At 40.8% G+C, this 14,528-nt stretch overlaps 1 protein-coding gene across 1 annotated transcript; it reads right to left on the bottom strand.

The window, feature by feature from the left end:
* Nucleotides 1–475: 475 nt before the first annotated feature.
* On the bottom strand, nt 476–13,297 carry CLEC3A (C-type lectin domain family 3 member A). The gene is made up of 4 exons (XM_001501775.7): nt 12,135–13,297; nt 8,551–8,879; nt 3,859–3,942; nt 476–2,143 (listed from the first exon to the last, which is right to left on the bottom strand). Exons 2-4 carry the CDS (start codon nt 8,663–8,665, stop codon nt 1,752–1,754), a joined length of 591 nt encoding a protein of 196 aa, XP_001501825.2. The 5' UTR covers nt 8,666–8,879; nt 12,135–13,297; the 3' UTR covers nt 476–1,751.
* Between the last annotated feature and the right edge of the window lie 1,231 nt (nt 13,298–14,528).

The following is a 14,528-nucleotide window of genomic DNA, read 5'->3' as shown; positions in this document are numbered from 1 at the left end:
CTACACTACTTCCCGGTGTGTGACTTAGGGCAAGTTACCACATCTTTCTTCTTCAGTTTATTCTTCTGTGAAATGAAATAATTCTAGATCCTAACTCCGAGGGTTGTTCTGGAGATTAATGAGAATTATGTAAAATTTAGAACAGTACCTGGAATATGATGAGAATGTACTACCATTAATGTCTACTAATTTCATTATTGTCATAATCTTTAAGGATATTATGGTTGTATTAAGGTGTATGGTTGGAGTAGGGTGTTGGCCAGGGTCAACTAAAAACAATTTCAGGTAGCATTTTCTTTTTAAAGTGCCCGTCTCCTCCCCAGGCTTTACCTGTTTATTGGCAGGCAAAGTTATTCTTCAAGTATGTTTAAATCACCAGTTTGATCAAATCCAGGGTATTTTCCCCCAAATTATGCCAAGTTCATTATAAATCAACATATCTTGATTACCTGTAGTCAACATCGAAACGTATCCACACTGTTCAGAATTCAGGCTTTATTATTGTGCAATGAAAAGAACTAAAACTTAATTCCAAGCACGTGTAGTTAAAGTTTGCAGAGAAGGATATTATTCACAAAACGCAAGCAACATTTAAAGGGGGGAAAAAAAAGACAGTTATTTGAAGGACAGAATGTACTTAAAATTGTTGACTTCTAAAAAGCCCATTTTCCCCAAGCCTAAATTGTAATTTCATATTAAGTAATGAAGTTATTTTATACAATCTAATTAAGCTATTTAATGGGAATAGCACTTGACAGAATAAAATATTGCGTAGACATGTGACTCCAAAATAGAATTACTTAAATCCAATTTTCAACTTCCGAGGATAGATTGCCCCTAATAGACTTAAATATGTAATGATTGTTGAAATATATATAAGTATATAATGTATGTAAAAAAATGAAACTAACGTATATATATAATGTCCAGCCTCGATTTCATCAAGGAAGGGAAGGATGCTAAAGCAAAGGAAAAGTAGACATTTTTTTCCCTGTTTACTTTTCCCTTACAATCTGCTGCTCTGTTCTGCCTTTGGGTTGCCCATTCGAGTCAGAAATTGTAATGTAACGCTATGCTGGGAATGGAAGTTGACCAGATATGCTTTTTTATCATTTCCTTTCAGATCTTGACTGGACATTTCCAAAAAAACAGTGTGTGTGTGTGGTAGGGGGAGGAGGTCTTGAAGAAAACAGTTAAATCTGAATATTTCTGAGACATTTGTATTCTGATGTAGCAGACAAGAGACAAGTCCCACCAGGAGACGCAGCAACTCAAAGAAAGGGTAATGGTTTAACACGATACTATGACCAGGGTAGGGTAGATTGAGCCTCGGACTGAAAGTTTTTGGATTATATAGCACCTAGAATCTCTGATTCAGAGAATCGTCATCAATCAAATATATACTAAACTTTCAAGAGGAAATCTTCCAGGCAGCTTCAGCTTGCTTTCTGGCTATCATATTTTTAGCACAGACCTGGTCTATACAAGTGAGAAGGACTAGGAAAGAGAGGAGTTGATAGTCCATTTTGCAGAAGCCACTTTAACAGTGTGCACGTGGCTAGATCATTATTTTCCGATCCTCCATACCAGATGGAGGGTAAAAACAATGAAACGTGGTAGCAAAATTGGCTGACTTGTATTCCTATGGACACAGTCTCCCATGTGACAATTTTGACTTATTCTTGGAGACCATCAGCCTGTACATCATGACCAATGCATCATGCTTGGAAGATGCATTTGCAAAGGGTCCATTAAGGGATGGTAAATTCGCATATGTACCTCTTGCTACTACGACAATCCTCGTCACTCCATTTGCCCTGAGCTGACTGGGAGAGCAGGGCACAGTTTTCCCGCTTGCCGCCATTAGGCTGTGCGTTGTCCCAGTTGAGGAAGGAGATGGCGATTCCATTGACATCAACAAACTTGCCTTCTGTGACCATGTCATTGACACCCAGCCAAAAGTCATTGACACCTGGCAGGCTCCTTTTACCATAGTCTCGGAGGGCGTTGATTTCATCGGAGTTTCTGGGGATAACCAGGGTCCCTCCCTTGGAAATGCAGTCTTCATTGGCATCATGGAAGTGCTTCGAGCCTTCTGAAGCAAGGTAGCATTTCTTGTGAAATTTTGTGCCTCGAAGACAGACTGTAAAGATGCAAATTTTGACATATTAACACGCTTTTTGAGTTAATACATCCAGGAGTGGACCTGGCAAATAGCAATAAATATTTGTGGAATGAATGATGTGTGATAATGATGAGTTAACATTTATTGGAGTTTTTGTGTCAGACACTGTGCCAAGCACTTGAGATAAATAGAACTCATATAGTAATTTTGGGGATTTTATTACTCCCATCTTTACATATCAGGATATTGAGGCTTAGAGAAGTTATTACTTGTAACAACATAGCACATAAAAATGTAACTTACATAGCATATGAGATCATAACCACATAAACCCAGGTCTGTCCCACCCTCAAAATATGGCATTTAGCCTCATGCTGCTTTGATATATACATGCTCGCTAGTTTGTGTTACTCCATTATGTGCTGAATTTCCTTGAGACTTTTGGAACTGGATAGTATTTCATAATTATTTTTTTAAAAAAGTCTGAGTTTGCATGTGGAGAGAAGGTGGTTTTCTTATGCAGATAAGTGAGCCCTGGTAATAGTGTTTAGGTTATCGAGGATAAACCAAACATAAAGATAGTTTCAGGGCAAAGCATTGGAGAATCAGGCTCTGACATTTACTAGGTATGTAGATCTTGGAGAAATTACTTAATTTCTCTGTGCCTCAGTTTCCTCATCTGTAAAATGAGGATAATTATAATGACACCTATCTCATTAATTGTTGGAGGATTGATGTGTTAATATTTATCAAGTATTTATATACCTGACTGTGGATAAAGGGTTAATAAAACTCTTTCCTCTTCTGCAAATGCATTTGATCTTCCTTTAACTTTCTAATTTTGTTCCCCCGGAAACCTGATAAGGGAATATGTCACCAGTGTTTCTAGGCAACACTGTTTATGGTAAAAATGACCCTGGATTGGTAACATACAGCTGGCCTGGGAGTAATAAGTACCTGATGGAAAGTTATAACTTCAGTCTTCCCCAAAGACGGTAACTCTTGTAACTGGACAGGTCTCTTGCAGAACCCTTGAAGCTCTGCTTTTGGAGTTGCTATGTGAGGTGCTGGGTCCTGGGACTATGAACCTCACAAGACAGAGCTGTTCTTGAGCCTGCCCCGTGTGGCTCTCATTTCCTCACCCTTGGGAGCCAGGGAGAGTAGCTCCCGGACAATAGTGTGGATGGCCACAGAGGCTGTTGGGAGCTTACTCCCACGAAAAAAGAACACCAGATGCTGCCCTCTGTTGGCAAGCTGTGGTTCTAACCAACATCCTTCTGTGTGTATCTCATGCCCAATGTGGCAGGAGTGAGTCCTGTGACCCTGCATCTAGTTAAACCTCAGCAGATCTCCCGATGGGTGCTTAGTAAGCATCTAATGAATGCTAATTATTTTAGCTAGTTGATACTTGCTTCAATTCTGTTTCATTGACCATTAGAGAAGAGTTATGGATGGACTTTTAAAATGTAATATTGAAATGCCTATTTTTATTTCTATACCACTTATATATAGGAGAAGCGAGTAGAAAATGAAGCTGATTTCCCAAAACAACTGCCTCCCTAGCTTTTGGATCCTTTCTCCTGGACACATCTCTGGCTTGTCAATGTTTCTTTTAAAAAGATCTCACCTAGAACTTGACATGCAGTCCAGATATGGTTTGAATTGCTAGCAAATCACAATTTCTTTTCCCATCTCTTTTGAGACAAGGAGGCATGGATGAGATGGGGTCTTACCTGTCTGCAGGGCTTGCATTTCCTTCAGGGCATTGACTTCTCTCCACAGCTTTTCAACTTGAGTCTTCAGGTCCCCATCCTTTTCTGGGGATATTTTAGGATGGGGTGGGATAGGAGGAATGAAAAGCATATGATTAAAATAAGATAGAATTAAAACAAAATAAAGCTTTGGAATCCAGAATCCAAGGCTAGAGTGAAACTGAGCCCAGTGTCCATGAGAAAAAATGCATGATAATAACTTGGCCAAGAAGATTCATAGGGCATGGTGGGGCTAATAACACTAACAGTTCCTTCTGCAAGATAGGGCTCCTGTCTATCTCTCCAGTCCCAGCCTGTGGAACTCTCCCTCCGTCATTAGACTTCAGACTCACTGACTTTCAGATGCATCCTAGAGCAAGCTGTCTCATCTCAGGCCCCTTCCTTTGGGTTCTTTCTGCTTGGCACACTCTTGGCCCAGCTCTTGTCCACTTCCTTATCAAGCTTAAACATTTCCTCTCCTGAGAAGACTTTTCTGATTATCCTTCTACCTTAGCATCCCTCTGGCTCATCTCTTCCTTTGAACCTTTATTTTTCTTCAGCACACTTGGTCCAATCCATAATCATTTTGCTTTACTTCTTAATTTCATCCATCTTGTTATCCATGGTATGCATGATGCTTAACGTGATGCTTGGCACACAATAGGTACTCATAATGTTTGTGGAATGAATAGACTCTTTGTGGTACATAAAATGCTTTCATGTTATTCTCATTTATTCTTCAAAAATAGCTATGAAGGAAGAAAAATGAGATTCCCATTGAAGAATGAGGATGAACTCAATGAGCTAAGTGACTTTGCAGATAAGTGGTAGAACTCACACTCAGACCTATTTGGGCACCTAAGCCCCCCGTCCCCAGTATTTCCACTCAACTGATGTATCAGGTATGATGGTTCCTAGCAGGGTTAAGTGATTTCCAGGGAGAAGCAGAGAAAGGCAGTGATAAAGGGCCATGTAAAAAAAGCCTTATATATTAGAGATTAGCAATTTATTTAGTCTTGAACCTCCGTGGATCAAGCTAAACTTCATGGCTGTCCTTGCCCAACCTTGGCTATGAGTAAGTGGTAGAAAAGTAGCAACCTTGGCTAAATCACTGTTCTAGACCTGATGAGGGGACTGTCTTAGAGATTGACAGCTTGTAGCTCTTCAAAGGCAGGAATTATAATAAAGTATAATAAAAACAAAAAATATTAAAAGCCACCACATTGTTCGCCAGGAGCTTTATTCTTTCAATATTTCTATGAAATAGACACCATCACGTCACAAGAGGAATAGAGGCACAGAAAGCTGAATTAATGTGTCAAAGATCACCCAGCTAGTAAGGTGCAGAGTTGGGATTTGAATCTCGTGATTCCAAGTCTATTCTTTCCCCATCCCTCCCATCTTCTTCTGCACAGCGATCGCCTTTACCTGCTTGGTCCCTAGTACATGGCCTCAGAGAAGAAGCTTAAAGCTTGATATGAACTGTTCCCAGCTGTCTCTTTGTGGGGATGACATATAGAGAATCTCTGTTCTATCCTGGATTTTTCAGGATAGTCCCAAATCCAAATGTGCTGATTCACTGACCCCTTAAACATGTGCTTTGCAAGCTGGGTGTTTCCACATTTGGGTTAGGACATGCCTTCTGGGGTCTCCAGGGGTGGCCCCCACCTCTGTTTCACTTAATGCTGCACATCCATTCTCAAAGCATTCAATAGCTCAGCTCAGACATGCAATAACCCAAGGATTTCCTCAATGGGGCCATTCAATACAGAATAAATATAAGGGTACATTCGGAATGCAAAGCCATTGGCTGTTGGGGGCCAGACTATCTCAGCTTTTGGCTCCATTCTATTGAAATAAGTGGCCTCCATGGGGAAGCTGTCAACATTGTAATTAACATGAAGACACATGAATTAATAGTAAGGTCTGGGAGATCATTGTGAATGTCATTATCCAGGTGTCTTGGCTTCTTCCATCCTGTGTGACAAATGCGAATGTGTTCTGTCTACAGTGAATAGAGGGGACAACTATTTCACTGTAAAAATTATATTTTATTTACTACTGCAACACATAATTTGTTGAGATCTATGAAGCAAATACTACAGAAGTCTTGTTTGTGGAGCTAAATCATTCAATGGCCATTTTAAGTTAAAAAATGGACTCCCTTTCATTTTATCATTGTTATTCTCTAAAAGTAGGCACAGTATAAAATGCAAAAATAATTCCCAGAAGAAATGACCGGTAAACGTATGAAAAATACCTCAACCTCATTAACAATCAAAGAAATGTCAACCTCATGATCAATCAAAGAAATGCAAATTAAAAGAAGTGGGGTTTTTTTGGTTAGGTTGGCAGGGCTTAAACCAATGATACGATGTTAGGTTGTCAAGGTGCATGGGAATAGGCCCTCTCAGTGAAGATGGGACCATGGATCGATGTTTTCACTTGCAGAGATAATTAGAAAGTGTAATTAACCTACAGTTTTACTTCTAGACGTGAATCATAACATCCTAGCATGGGGATCAATATATGTGTACAGAGCAGTTCACTGGGGCACTGGATCAAAAAGAGCTGGATTGGAAACCACACAAAAGTTCACCAGTAGAGAATGGATTAAATAAGTCATGACCCATCCACAGAAGGAAATGTTATGCAGCTGTCAAAAGGACTGAGGTATGCCTTATGTTGATAGCTATCCAAGACTTAATAGGTAAAACAAATTAATTTGTCTGCCAAATACTTTGTATAGCCAACTGTTATTTTGTTAAAAGTGTCCATTTTTAATTGTGTGTTTAAAAAGCTGGGAATATTATCTCCAAAAAGCTAATAGTGGATAAATCGGTGGAAAGGAAAAGAGAGAGAAAATGGCTTTCACTTTTGACTTAATAAACTTTAGTATTATTTCCAGTATTTAAAATACTTTAAAAGTGTGCGAGTGGATGAGGAAAGAACAGTTTGGCAAGTCTGGGTTTACTGCTTTACCTACTGTAGAATGTACTTTCTTGGACCTAATGGCAAAAAGTAGCAAAAACTGCTTTGGGAGGATGATATTTAAGATGTGTACTCAGTAAGTTAAAGAATTAAAAAAAAATCGTTTGTGTTTGTGTGTGGATGGGTAGGTGGGTGGTGAGTGGAGGGGAGCTTTATATGACCCGAACTGCAATTCTTCCAGAAACACCCACACAGCAAACACACATTCACATATTCATACCCCTCCCTACAACACTGCTGGGTGGTCATCCCATTATCACTCCCTCCCAGTGGTGAAGAAATGCTGGCAACAAAAATGCCACATCACCCAGTATCTTCTCTCCCCCTCCTTCCCCTGCCCTCATCTTCAGAGTATACTTTATCTATGCATGAGAGATATTTTAATCTTGCATTAAAAGGTGTAATAGGGAAATATAATATTTTATAAGGAAGAAAAATTCCACTTAAGAAACCTTGCAACAGACCTAAATTGTAGAAACAAATGCCCTCAAAAAAGGGCTCTTTATGATCATCAAAACACGACACATGCAGCGCAAAAAGACAAGCCCCTTCTTTCCCCACCAGACATCCCTGTTGTGTCAAATCAAGTCTTTAACCTTATCGGTATTTGTTGTGTGTTTGGTTACTGATGAAGTGAAATTGATAAGGAAACAGTGTCATAATATTTACTTTGAAATATCCTTCTACAAAAATGACCCAAAGGATGAGATAAAACATCACCCTGTGATTTTTTTTTTTTTACTTCTTAACTCAATTCAAGCCATCCCAAATTTGAGAGCATTGGGAGAGTCAGTTTTGCATTAAAATGTCTTCAAAGGCTACATGACTTTGTGCATTGAAATTTTTCTTGTGTGTGTATTGAGATATTTTTAAGCTAAAAAGAGGTTCAATTTCTCTATGACAGTAAAAAGCTTAAATATACAGTTTGGACTGTCCTTATATTGCCAGGGATGTGAAAATATACCTACATGATAACCAATGACAAAACAGAAGTCACAATTACCAACAGCTCTATCCTCTACTACACATTTAATAAGAATATAGTTATCTTACAAATACCTGAGAATAGAGTTACACAATATCTACAACTGAAACACTGTACTCTATTAATCAGGATGTTCTACTTGACCCCTCATTCATATACCAGTGTCCACATATCCAGGTGACTCCCTCTGAAGAACATTCTACATATCTAACGAATCCCACCTGAGAAAGGATATACAAGATAGAATTTTTTTACATTACAAGACCTTTTTTTCTATGAAAAAGAAAAAACTGTGGGGCTGGCCCAGTGGCATAGTGGTTAAGTTCCCACACTCTGCTTTGGTGGCTGGGGGTTCATGGGTTCATATCCTGGGTGCAGACCTACATACCACTCATCAAGCCATGCTGCGGCAGTGACCCACATACAAAATAGAGGAAGATTGGCACATATGTTAGCTCAGGGACAATCTTCCTCACCAAAAAAGAAAAAAGAAAAAAATCTATAACATAGTTCCTTTAAGTATCAAACTGTCCCAGAGAATTTAAAAGTCACTCAGTCACCTGAAACACCATATCCACATGATGACATGGTACCATCACCAGGGACAGTCTCCTGGAGGAGTTTGGAAAGGAATATTGTCCAGCCCCTCCCCACACTCAGCAAGCCTAGAATGGTGCTGGACTGAGAAGCCCCATTACCTTTCACTCGGCGTTTGCTGTGCTTCCTGGCTTTGACTTTGGACATGTGGCTGGTGGTCTGGTCCAGGAGCAAGGTGATAACCAGGATGTAAATTACAAGTCCACTCTTTGCCATGGCTCTCGGGCAAGTCTGATGGCCGCTTTGCCAACAACTTTGAAGTAGCTAAGGGACAAGCAGACAGCACAGCCACATCTTGCTCTGGAATGCCTGGGGCCAGCTTTATAAAAGTGAGCTGTGAAGGTTGGCTGGAATCCTGCTGACGAAATGTTTGAATGCCTCTTCTGGCTGCTGCATAAGGTGGGCCTTTGTTCTCATGCCTAATGTTAGACTTAAAAAAAAAATATTCCTGTTCCATTTCCTAGTTGACTTGCCTTTTCAGAGTGTATCAGAGTTAACTAAGAGACGAAGGGTTTTGCCTACTATCCTTCCTTTTTCTAACATTTAAAGTCCAGGAAGCTTGAGGTCTCTGTGGAGACCCCAATGTTTAAGTCTTTGATTTGGAGCTCTGAATTTCACTTAATGTTCTGGGAAATACATCCAATTCAGTTTTCAGGACAAAAAATGACAGAGAAAAAAAAAACACAGGAAAGTTACAGCATGTGTGTGAGAGAGAGGGGGGGAGAGAGAGATGCCACAGACCATCTGTGTGTCTACACAGCTCAAGTGGAGCTTGGGAATGGTTTGCTCACAGGGAGTAATGGAGACGGCTGAAGTGGATAGTCCTTGAGAAAGTAAAAGGCTTCCCTTTATTAGGGTTTTGTGGATTCATCAAGAATTACATTCTTTGAATGAAAAGAAAATAAAGATGGTGAGTTATTTCCATGATAATTAAAGTAAAATATCAACGGTAGCATCTTGTAGATTCCCACCACCCAACACTTTTTTCCTTGAAACTACCCCAAACACTTAACGCTTCCAAGTGAAACACAGAGATAACAGAGAAATATAATGAAAGACTCGGTGTAATGATTCTTACCTTAGCAGTGGGCTTTAAGGACAAGTCTGGGTACCAGAGAGGTTTTTGAATCAAAAGCAAGGGACTTCCATACAGGTGTGACCAAGATGGAGTGAGCTAGACCTCAGACTCTATGGACTGACTGTATTCACTCTGTGACGCGGGTGACCAGGTGCAGACGGAGGGCAGGGCTTGCAGATTTTGGAAGGTTGGAAGGACCAAATTCATTTTATCTTTTTTTTTTTGAGACAATGAAGGAAGAATCCAGGGTGATTGATTCCCTCTGAATCCCAGTGAGGAAAACCCAGTCTAATCCATCTTTATTTCCTTCCTGCTAAAGCCACTTTGTAACCTCCCCATGTATTGACACCCAAGTAAGACCACTGCTGTACAAAAGTATGACATAATTTAGCAATGTAAGTGTGCAATAAAAGTAATAAAAAGATTTTACTTATATTGCAAACTCCTTGTACTGACACGGGCAATCTATGAGCAGGCATTTGAGAGGGTTGTGGAAACAAGCTGAGGCGGGTTCATATTCTCCTTTCACCCATTTACCAGCTGTCTGATCTTGGACAAGTCACTGGACCTCTCTGAGTATTTTCTCATCTGCCTTTGGGGCTAGGAAGGCTTATTACAGCGCTGTTGGAAATATTAGAGATAATGACTATAAGAACTTAGTGCAATGTCCAGTGCTTAATAATAATAAGGATAAAATGGTAATATCTGTAATATTCTTACCATTAATTATAATAGTATGTATAATTTATGAAATGCCAGATCTTTTTCATCTTCACAGCAAGCCTATGGGATAAGTATTCTCTCCATTGTACAGATGATTGAAACTGAGCCTCAGAAAAGTCAAGTGGATGTGTTCAACCTCACTCAGATGCCAAAAGTGGGAGTAGAATTTAAAATCCAGTTTTGATTGACCCCAGAAGATCTCACTTTTGACCTGGGCTCTGCAAAATGTGCTTTGATTTGTATAGAGAAAAGGATCGATGTTTTACAATTGATCTTAAGATTGGTCAAAAATGCTTTTTGCCAGCTTCTCAAATCCTTTACTCTGAGAAGAGATGTCAAATTACAGAATAGTGGTGGAAAGCTAATGATTTCTCTTGGATCTTTGATCTGTGCTATGTTCAGACAAGACATAAGAACAGGGTATCTTTTTTCTTCAGAATAAATCAATATTGTTTTAAGCTCCTTTTCCTTTCCAGGAGAGCCTTTGACACTTTTTTGATTTGTTTTCTTTCAGCCAGGTCCTAAAGCCCATACTTTCTCCTTTTTTTTTCCTTAATTTTTTTTTCTTGTGATGAGAAATTTTATTTTATTGGCACCTGAGCTAACATCTGTTGCCAATCTTGTTCTTTTTTTTCCTTCTTCTTCTTCTCCCCAAAGGCCCCCAGTACATAGTTGTATATTCTAGTTGCAGGTCCTTCTGGTTGTGCTATGTGGGACGCCGCCTCAGCATGGCCTGATGAGCAGTGCCATGTCCGCACTCAGAATCCAAACAGGTGAAACCCTAGGCTGCCGAAGCAGAACACATGAACCTAACCACTCGGCCACGGGGCCAGCCCCATACTTTCTTCTTTTTAAATTAATAGACTTTATTTTTTAGAGCAATTTTAGATTTACAGAAAAATTGAGCAGAAAGTATAGAGGGGTCCCATATACCCCCTCTTCCTGCCCACTCCACCCTAGTTTCCCCTATTATTAACATCTTGCATTTGTGTGTTATATTTGTTATAATTGATGAATGAATATTAATAGATTATTATTAACTAAAGTCTAGAGATCACTCTTTGTGTTATTCAGCTCTATGGGTTTTGGCGAATAAATGTATAATGCCACGTATCTACCGTTACAGTGACATACAGAAGAGTCTCACAGAAACTCACAATCTTTGCTCAAATGAAGTGTTTGAGGATTCACCTCTTCCTCGCCGCTGCTGCCTGGTGCTCCTGGGACTCCCTCCTGACTTCTCTGACCTCCTCCGCTCTCTCTCTACCTGATCTCAGTCCTCCTCATGGCTTCAAATTCTGTCTGAGACTCTCCCACATTTACCTCTCGTCTTGGATCTCCTCCTTCAGACTCATAGTTCTGGTTGCCCACATGGCACTTCTGGTTGGATGTCTCAGAGACATTTCAAACTTGTGATGGTTAAAATTAAATGCTCGATTAATTTTAATAAATTAATGTCCCATGAATTTTAAAAAGTCCCATTCCTCCTGAGTCTTCCCCGTCACAGTTAACATCTCCATCATCCACTCAGTGGGCCAATTCCAAAACCTGGGAGTCATCTTTGAGCCCTCCCACCTTTGCCCTCAATGCCCCTTCTCATGACCTTGTCAACAGCAAGTGCTGTGGTTTCTCCCTCCACATGCATTCTTCCTCTCTCCTGCCATCATCCCATCCTAAGTCACCGAGAGCTCTTAGCCTCTTCCATCTCACCCCAGCTCCTGCCCAACTCAAATGAAAGCTCCACTCATCACTAATGTGTAATCACACATCACTAATCCTTGTCATTCTCCTACTGAAAACTTTCCAGATCTTTCTATTCTACTTACAATGAAACCCAGACCTATTGTCATGGTTTCTGAGGCGCTTTTACCTGGTGAGACCTACCTGGTTCTCCCTGGTGACTTTCTCCAGTCTGGGAGATCTTTTGCCAACTTTGAGTCATATTCGATTCTCTCTTTCCGTGCCTGTCCACATGCTTGTTCTCTGTCACTGTACCCAACCCTTCAAAATTTTCACTCTTGGTCTGTGCCCAAATAAGTGCTCTTTTTTGTATGACCAACTTCTTCTTATCCTCCAGGTCTGAACTCAAAGGTCACCCCCTTAGACACATCTTCTGCCTCCGCATAATCTAGGAAGGTCCTACACTGTTTTCTTCATCCAAGGATCCTGCTTTCCTTACAGCCCTTGTCACAATTTGGTACTCATTTAAAAGTTTATTTATTTAATTGATTTAGTAAAATCCTGGCTGGATGTCAGTCTCTTTGGCTAGGCTGTAAGCTCCTGGAGGGCAGGGGCCATGCCGGGTTAGCTTGACTCTGCACCTAGAATAGTTCTTGGCATATAGTATTTGCTCAATAAATATTTAAAATGTGGCAGGGCAATTTTGCTCTTGCTCCCTCCCTTCCCACTTCCCCTCTGCAGGTCCAGCGACGAGTCACTTGACCAAGGAAACAGCAACTGAAAGTCATGGAAGAGTAAAGAGACCGAGACTCATCTGGTGTAATAACAGTTGGAGCTGTGCTGAGAAACCATTACTCTCAGCATCTGGGAAGCTCTGGTTGTCTTCTAGGTGCTTGGCCCCGAGGCCAGACGGGGATGGGAACTTTCCTTTCCTCCTGCAGAGATGCCAAGTCCAGTTCATCCTCCTTCAGGGAAAAACCAGTGGAAACTAAATGGCTGCATGACTGACCAGCAGAAGAGGAGGAGGGATGGGGTTCAGGGGGGAGGGTTGGATCTGAGAACATTCTCAAGGTGAGGATTTTTGTCCCTGTCCCAAATGCTGATTGACATCAGACGTGGCCTACCCCTTTGGGTGAGCCCCCACCTCCAAAATCTCAACAGGAGCCAGGAAGATAAATGGCAGTGATCTGAAAAGAATCACAGCAAGAGGTACACACACGTCAAAGATAACGGGGGCAGGTGGCCCTTCCCCACCTTGTCCTTGCAGAAGGCTGGCCTCACTCGGTTTTCTTGGAGGCTGAACAATTCCTCTTTTGTGGAGCAGGGTGATGTCACCAGCTCGTCTCCGGGGCTGGACCTGGGCTTCTGAAAGAGCTATTTAAGAAGAAGCACACATTTATAGCTGAGGAATAGGTACTACAAAAATACTGCCTTTAGTCAAAAGTGTTTGGTGAGAATTTTAAAATTGTCACTTGGGTTTTATTTTCTTTAATAAATTGATGTTTACAACACAATCTCTGACCACCCTGTGCAGTTGGTGTGTTTATTCCACTGGTTGCTATATTAAGTTGCTCTAAGCTGTTTTCCAGAGGCTCGAATTCTAATAAACAAGTCCATCTGGCCTCTTTGCTATTTGTCTGTTAATACTCAAGCCTGAACATGTTTGAAAGTTGTCTTCAGAGGTTCAAGGGCAAGCATTTAGGGGGAGCAATAGGGCTGAACTTGGATACAGCACAGGCGAGGTTGAAACGCTTGGAGGAAAGATTGGTCACGGTATATGTGCAAATTGCCTTGTTTCTATTTAGGGCTATTACCTGTAGTTGTGGCTGGCTTAAGTGTCAGGAAATTTGAAGAGAAGGCTGGTGACAGGTTTTAGGGAAGAGGATTAAGAGACTCTGCTAAAATGGGGGAGCATTGATATTAGGGAAAGAGCAAGGACTCTGATAGTTTGCGGTTAAGATTTCAGATCTGTTACTTTTTAGTTGTCTGACAATGGACAGACTTTGTCATCTCCCCAAATCTTAGTTTTCTTATCTGTCTTGCAGGGTGGTTGAGAAAACTAGAGTGTGTGTATAAAATGTGCAAGTCACATCTTGTCACAGCAGGTGATCCATCAAAGGGAGCTTGGGCTTCCCTCACTACCATCACATAGATGCACGAGGCATCACACCTGTATAAGGTCCTCAGACCCACCCCTGCCCTGACCCCAACCCCACAGATTTGGTCCTATTTGTACCCACACTCAACATACTTCTATCATAGAACTTCTACACATTTTACACTTATTTTATATTTGTCTCCCCCTCATTGTTTACCTTGGACAGGCATTTTGCTTATCCTTTTCTGATTTCCTAGACCAGCACTGTCTGATAGAAGTGCTCAATAGCCACATGTGGCTAGAGGCTGCCATATTGGATAGCACAGTTTTAGTGCCTAACAAAATGAGTGAAGTGACTTAGAATCCTCAAGTTCTAAGCATTGGTCAAACTTGGGTATCCCACATTAGAGCTCAGCTGAGGGGTGAGGCCAACTTACAGTGAGCAGAATTTAGGACTCCATGGCTTACCTAGGAGGTCAGTGTGAAAATTTCTTTTAAAG

This window comes from Equus caballus, chromosome 3, assembly GCF_041296265.1.
Source record: "Equus caballus isolate H_3958 breed thoroughbred chromosome 3, TB-T2T, whole genome shotgun sequence".
NCBI classification, from domain to species: domain Eukaryota; kingdom Metazoa; phylum Chordata; class Mammalia; order Perissodactyla; family Equidae; genus Equus; species Equus caballus.
This window is presented reverse-complemented; position numbering and strand designations above follow the sequence as displayed.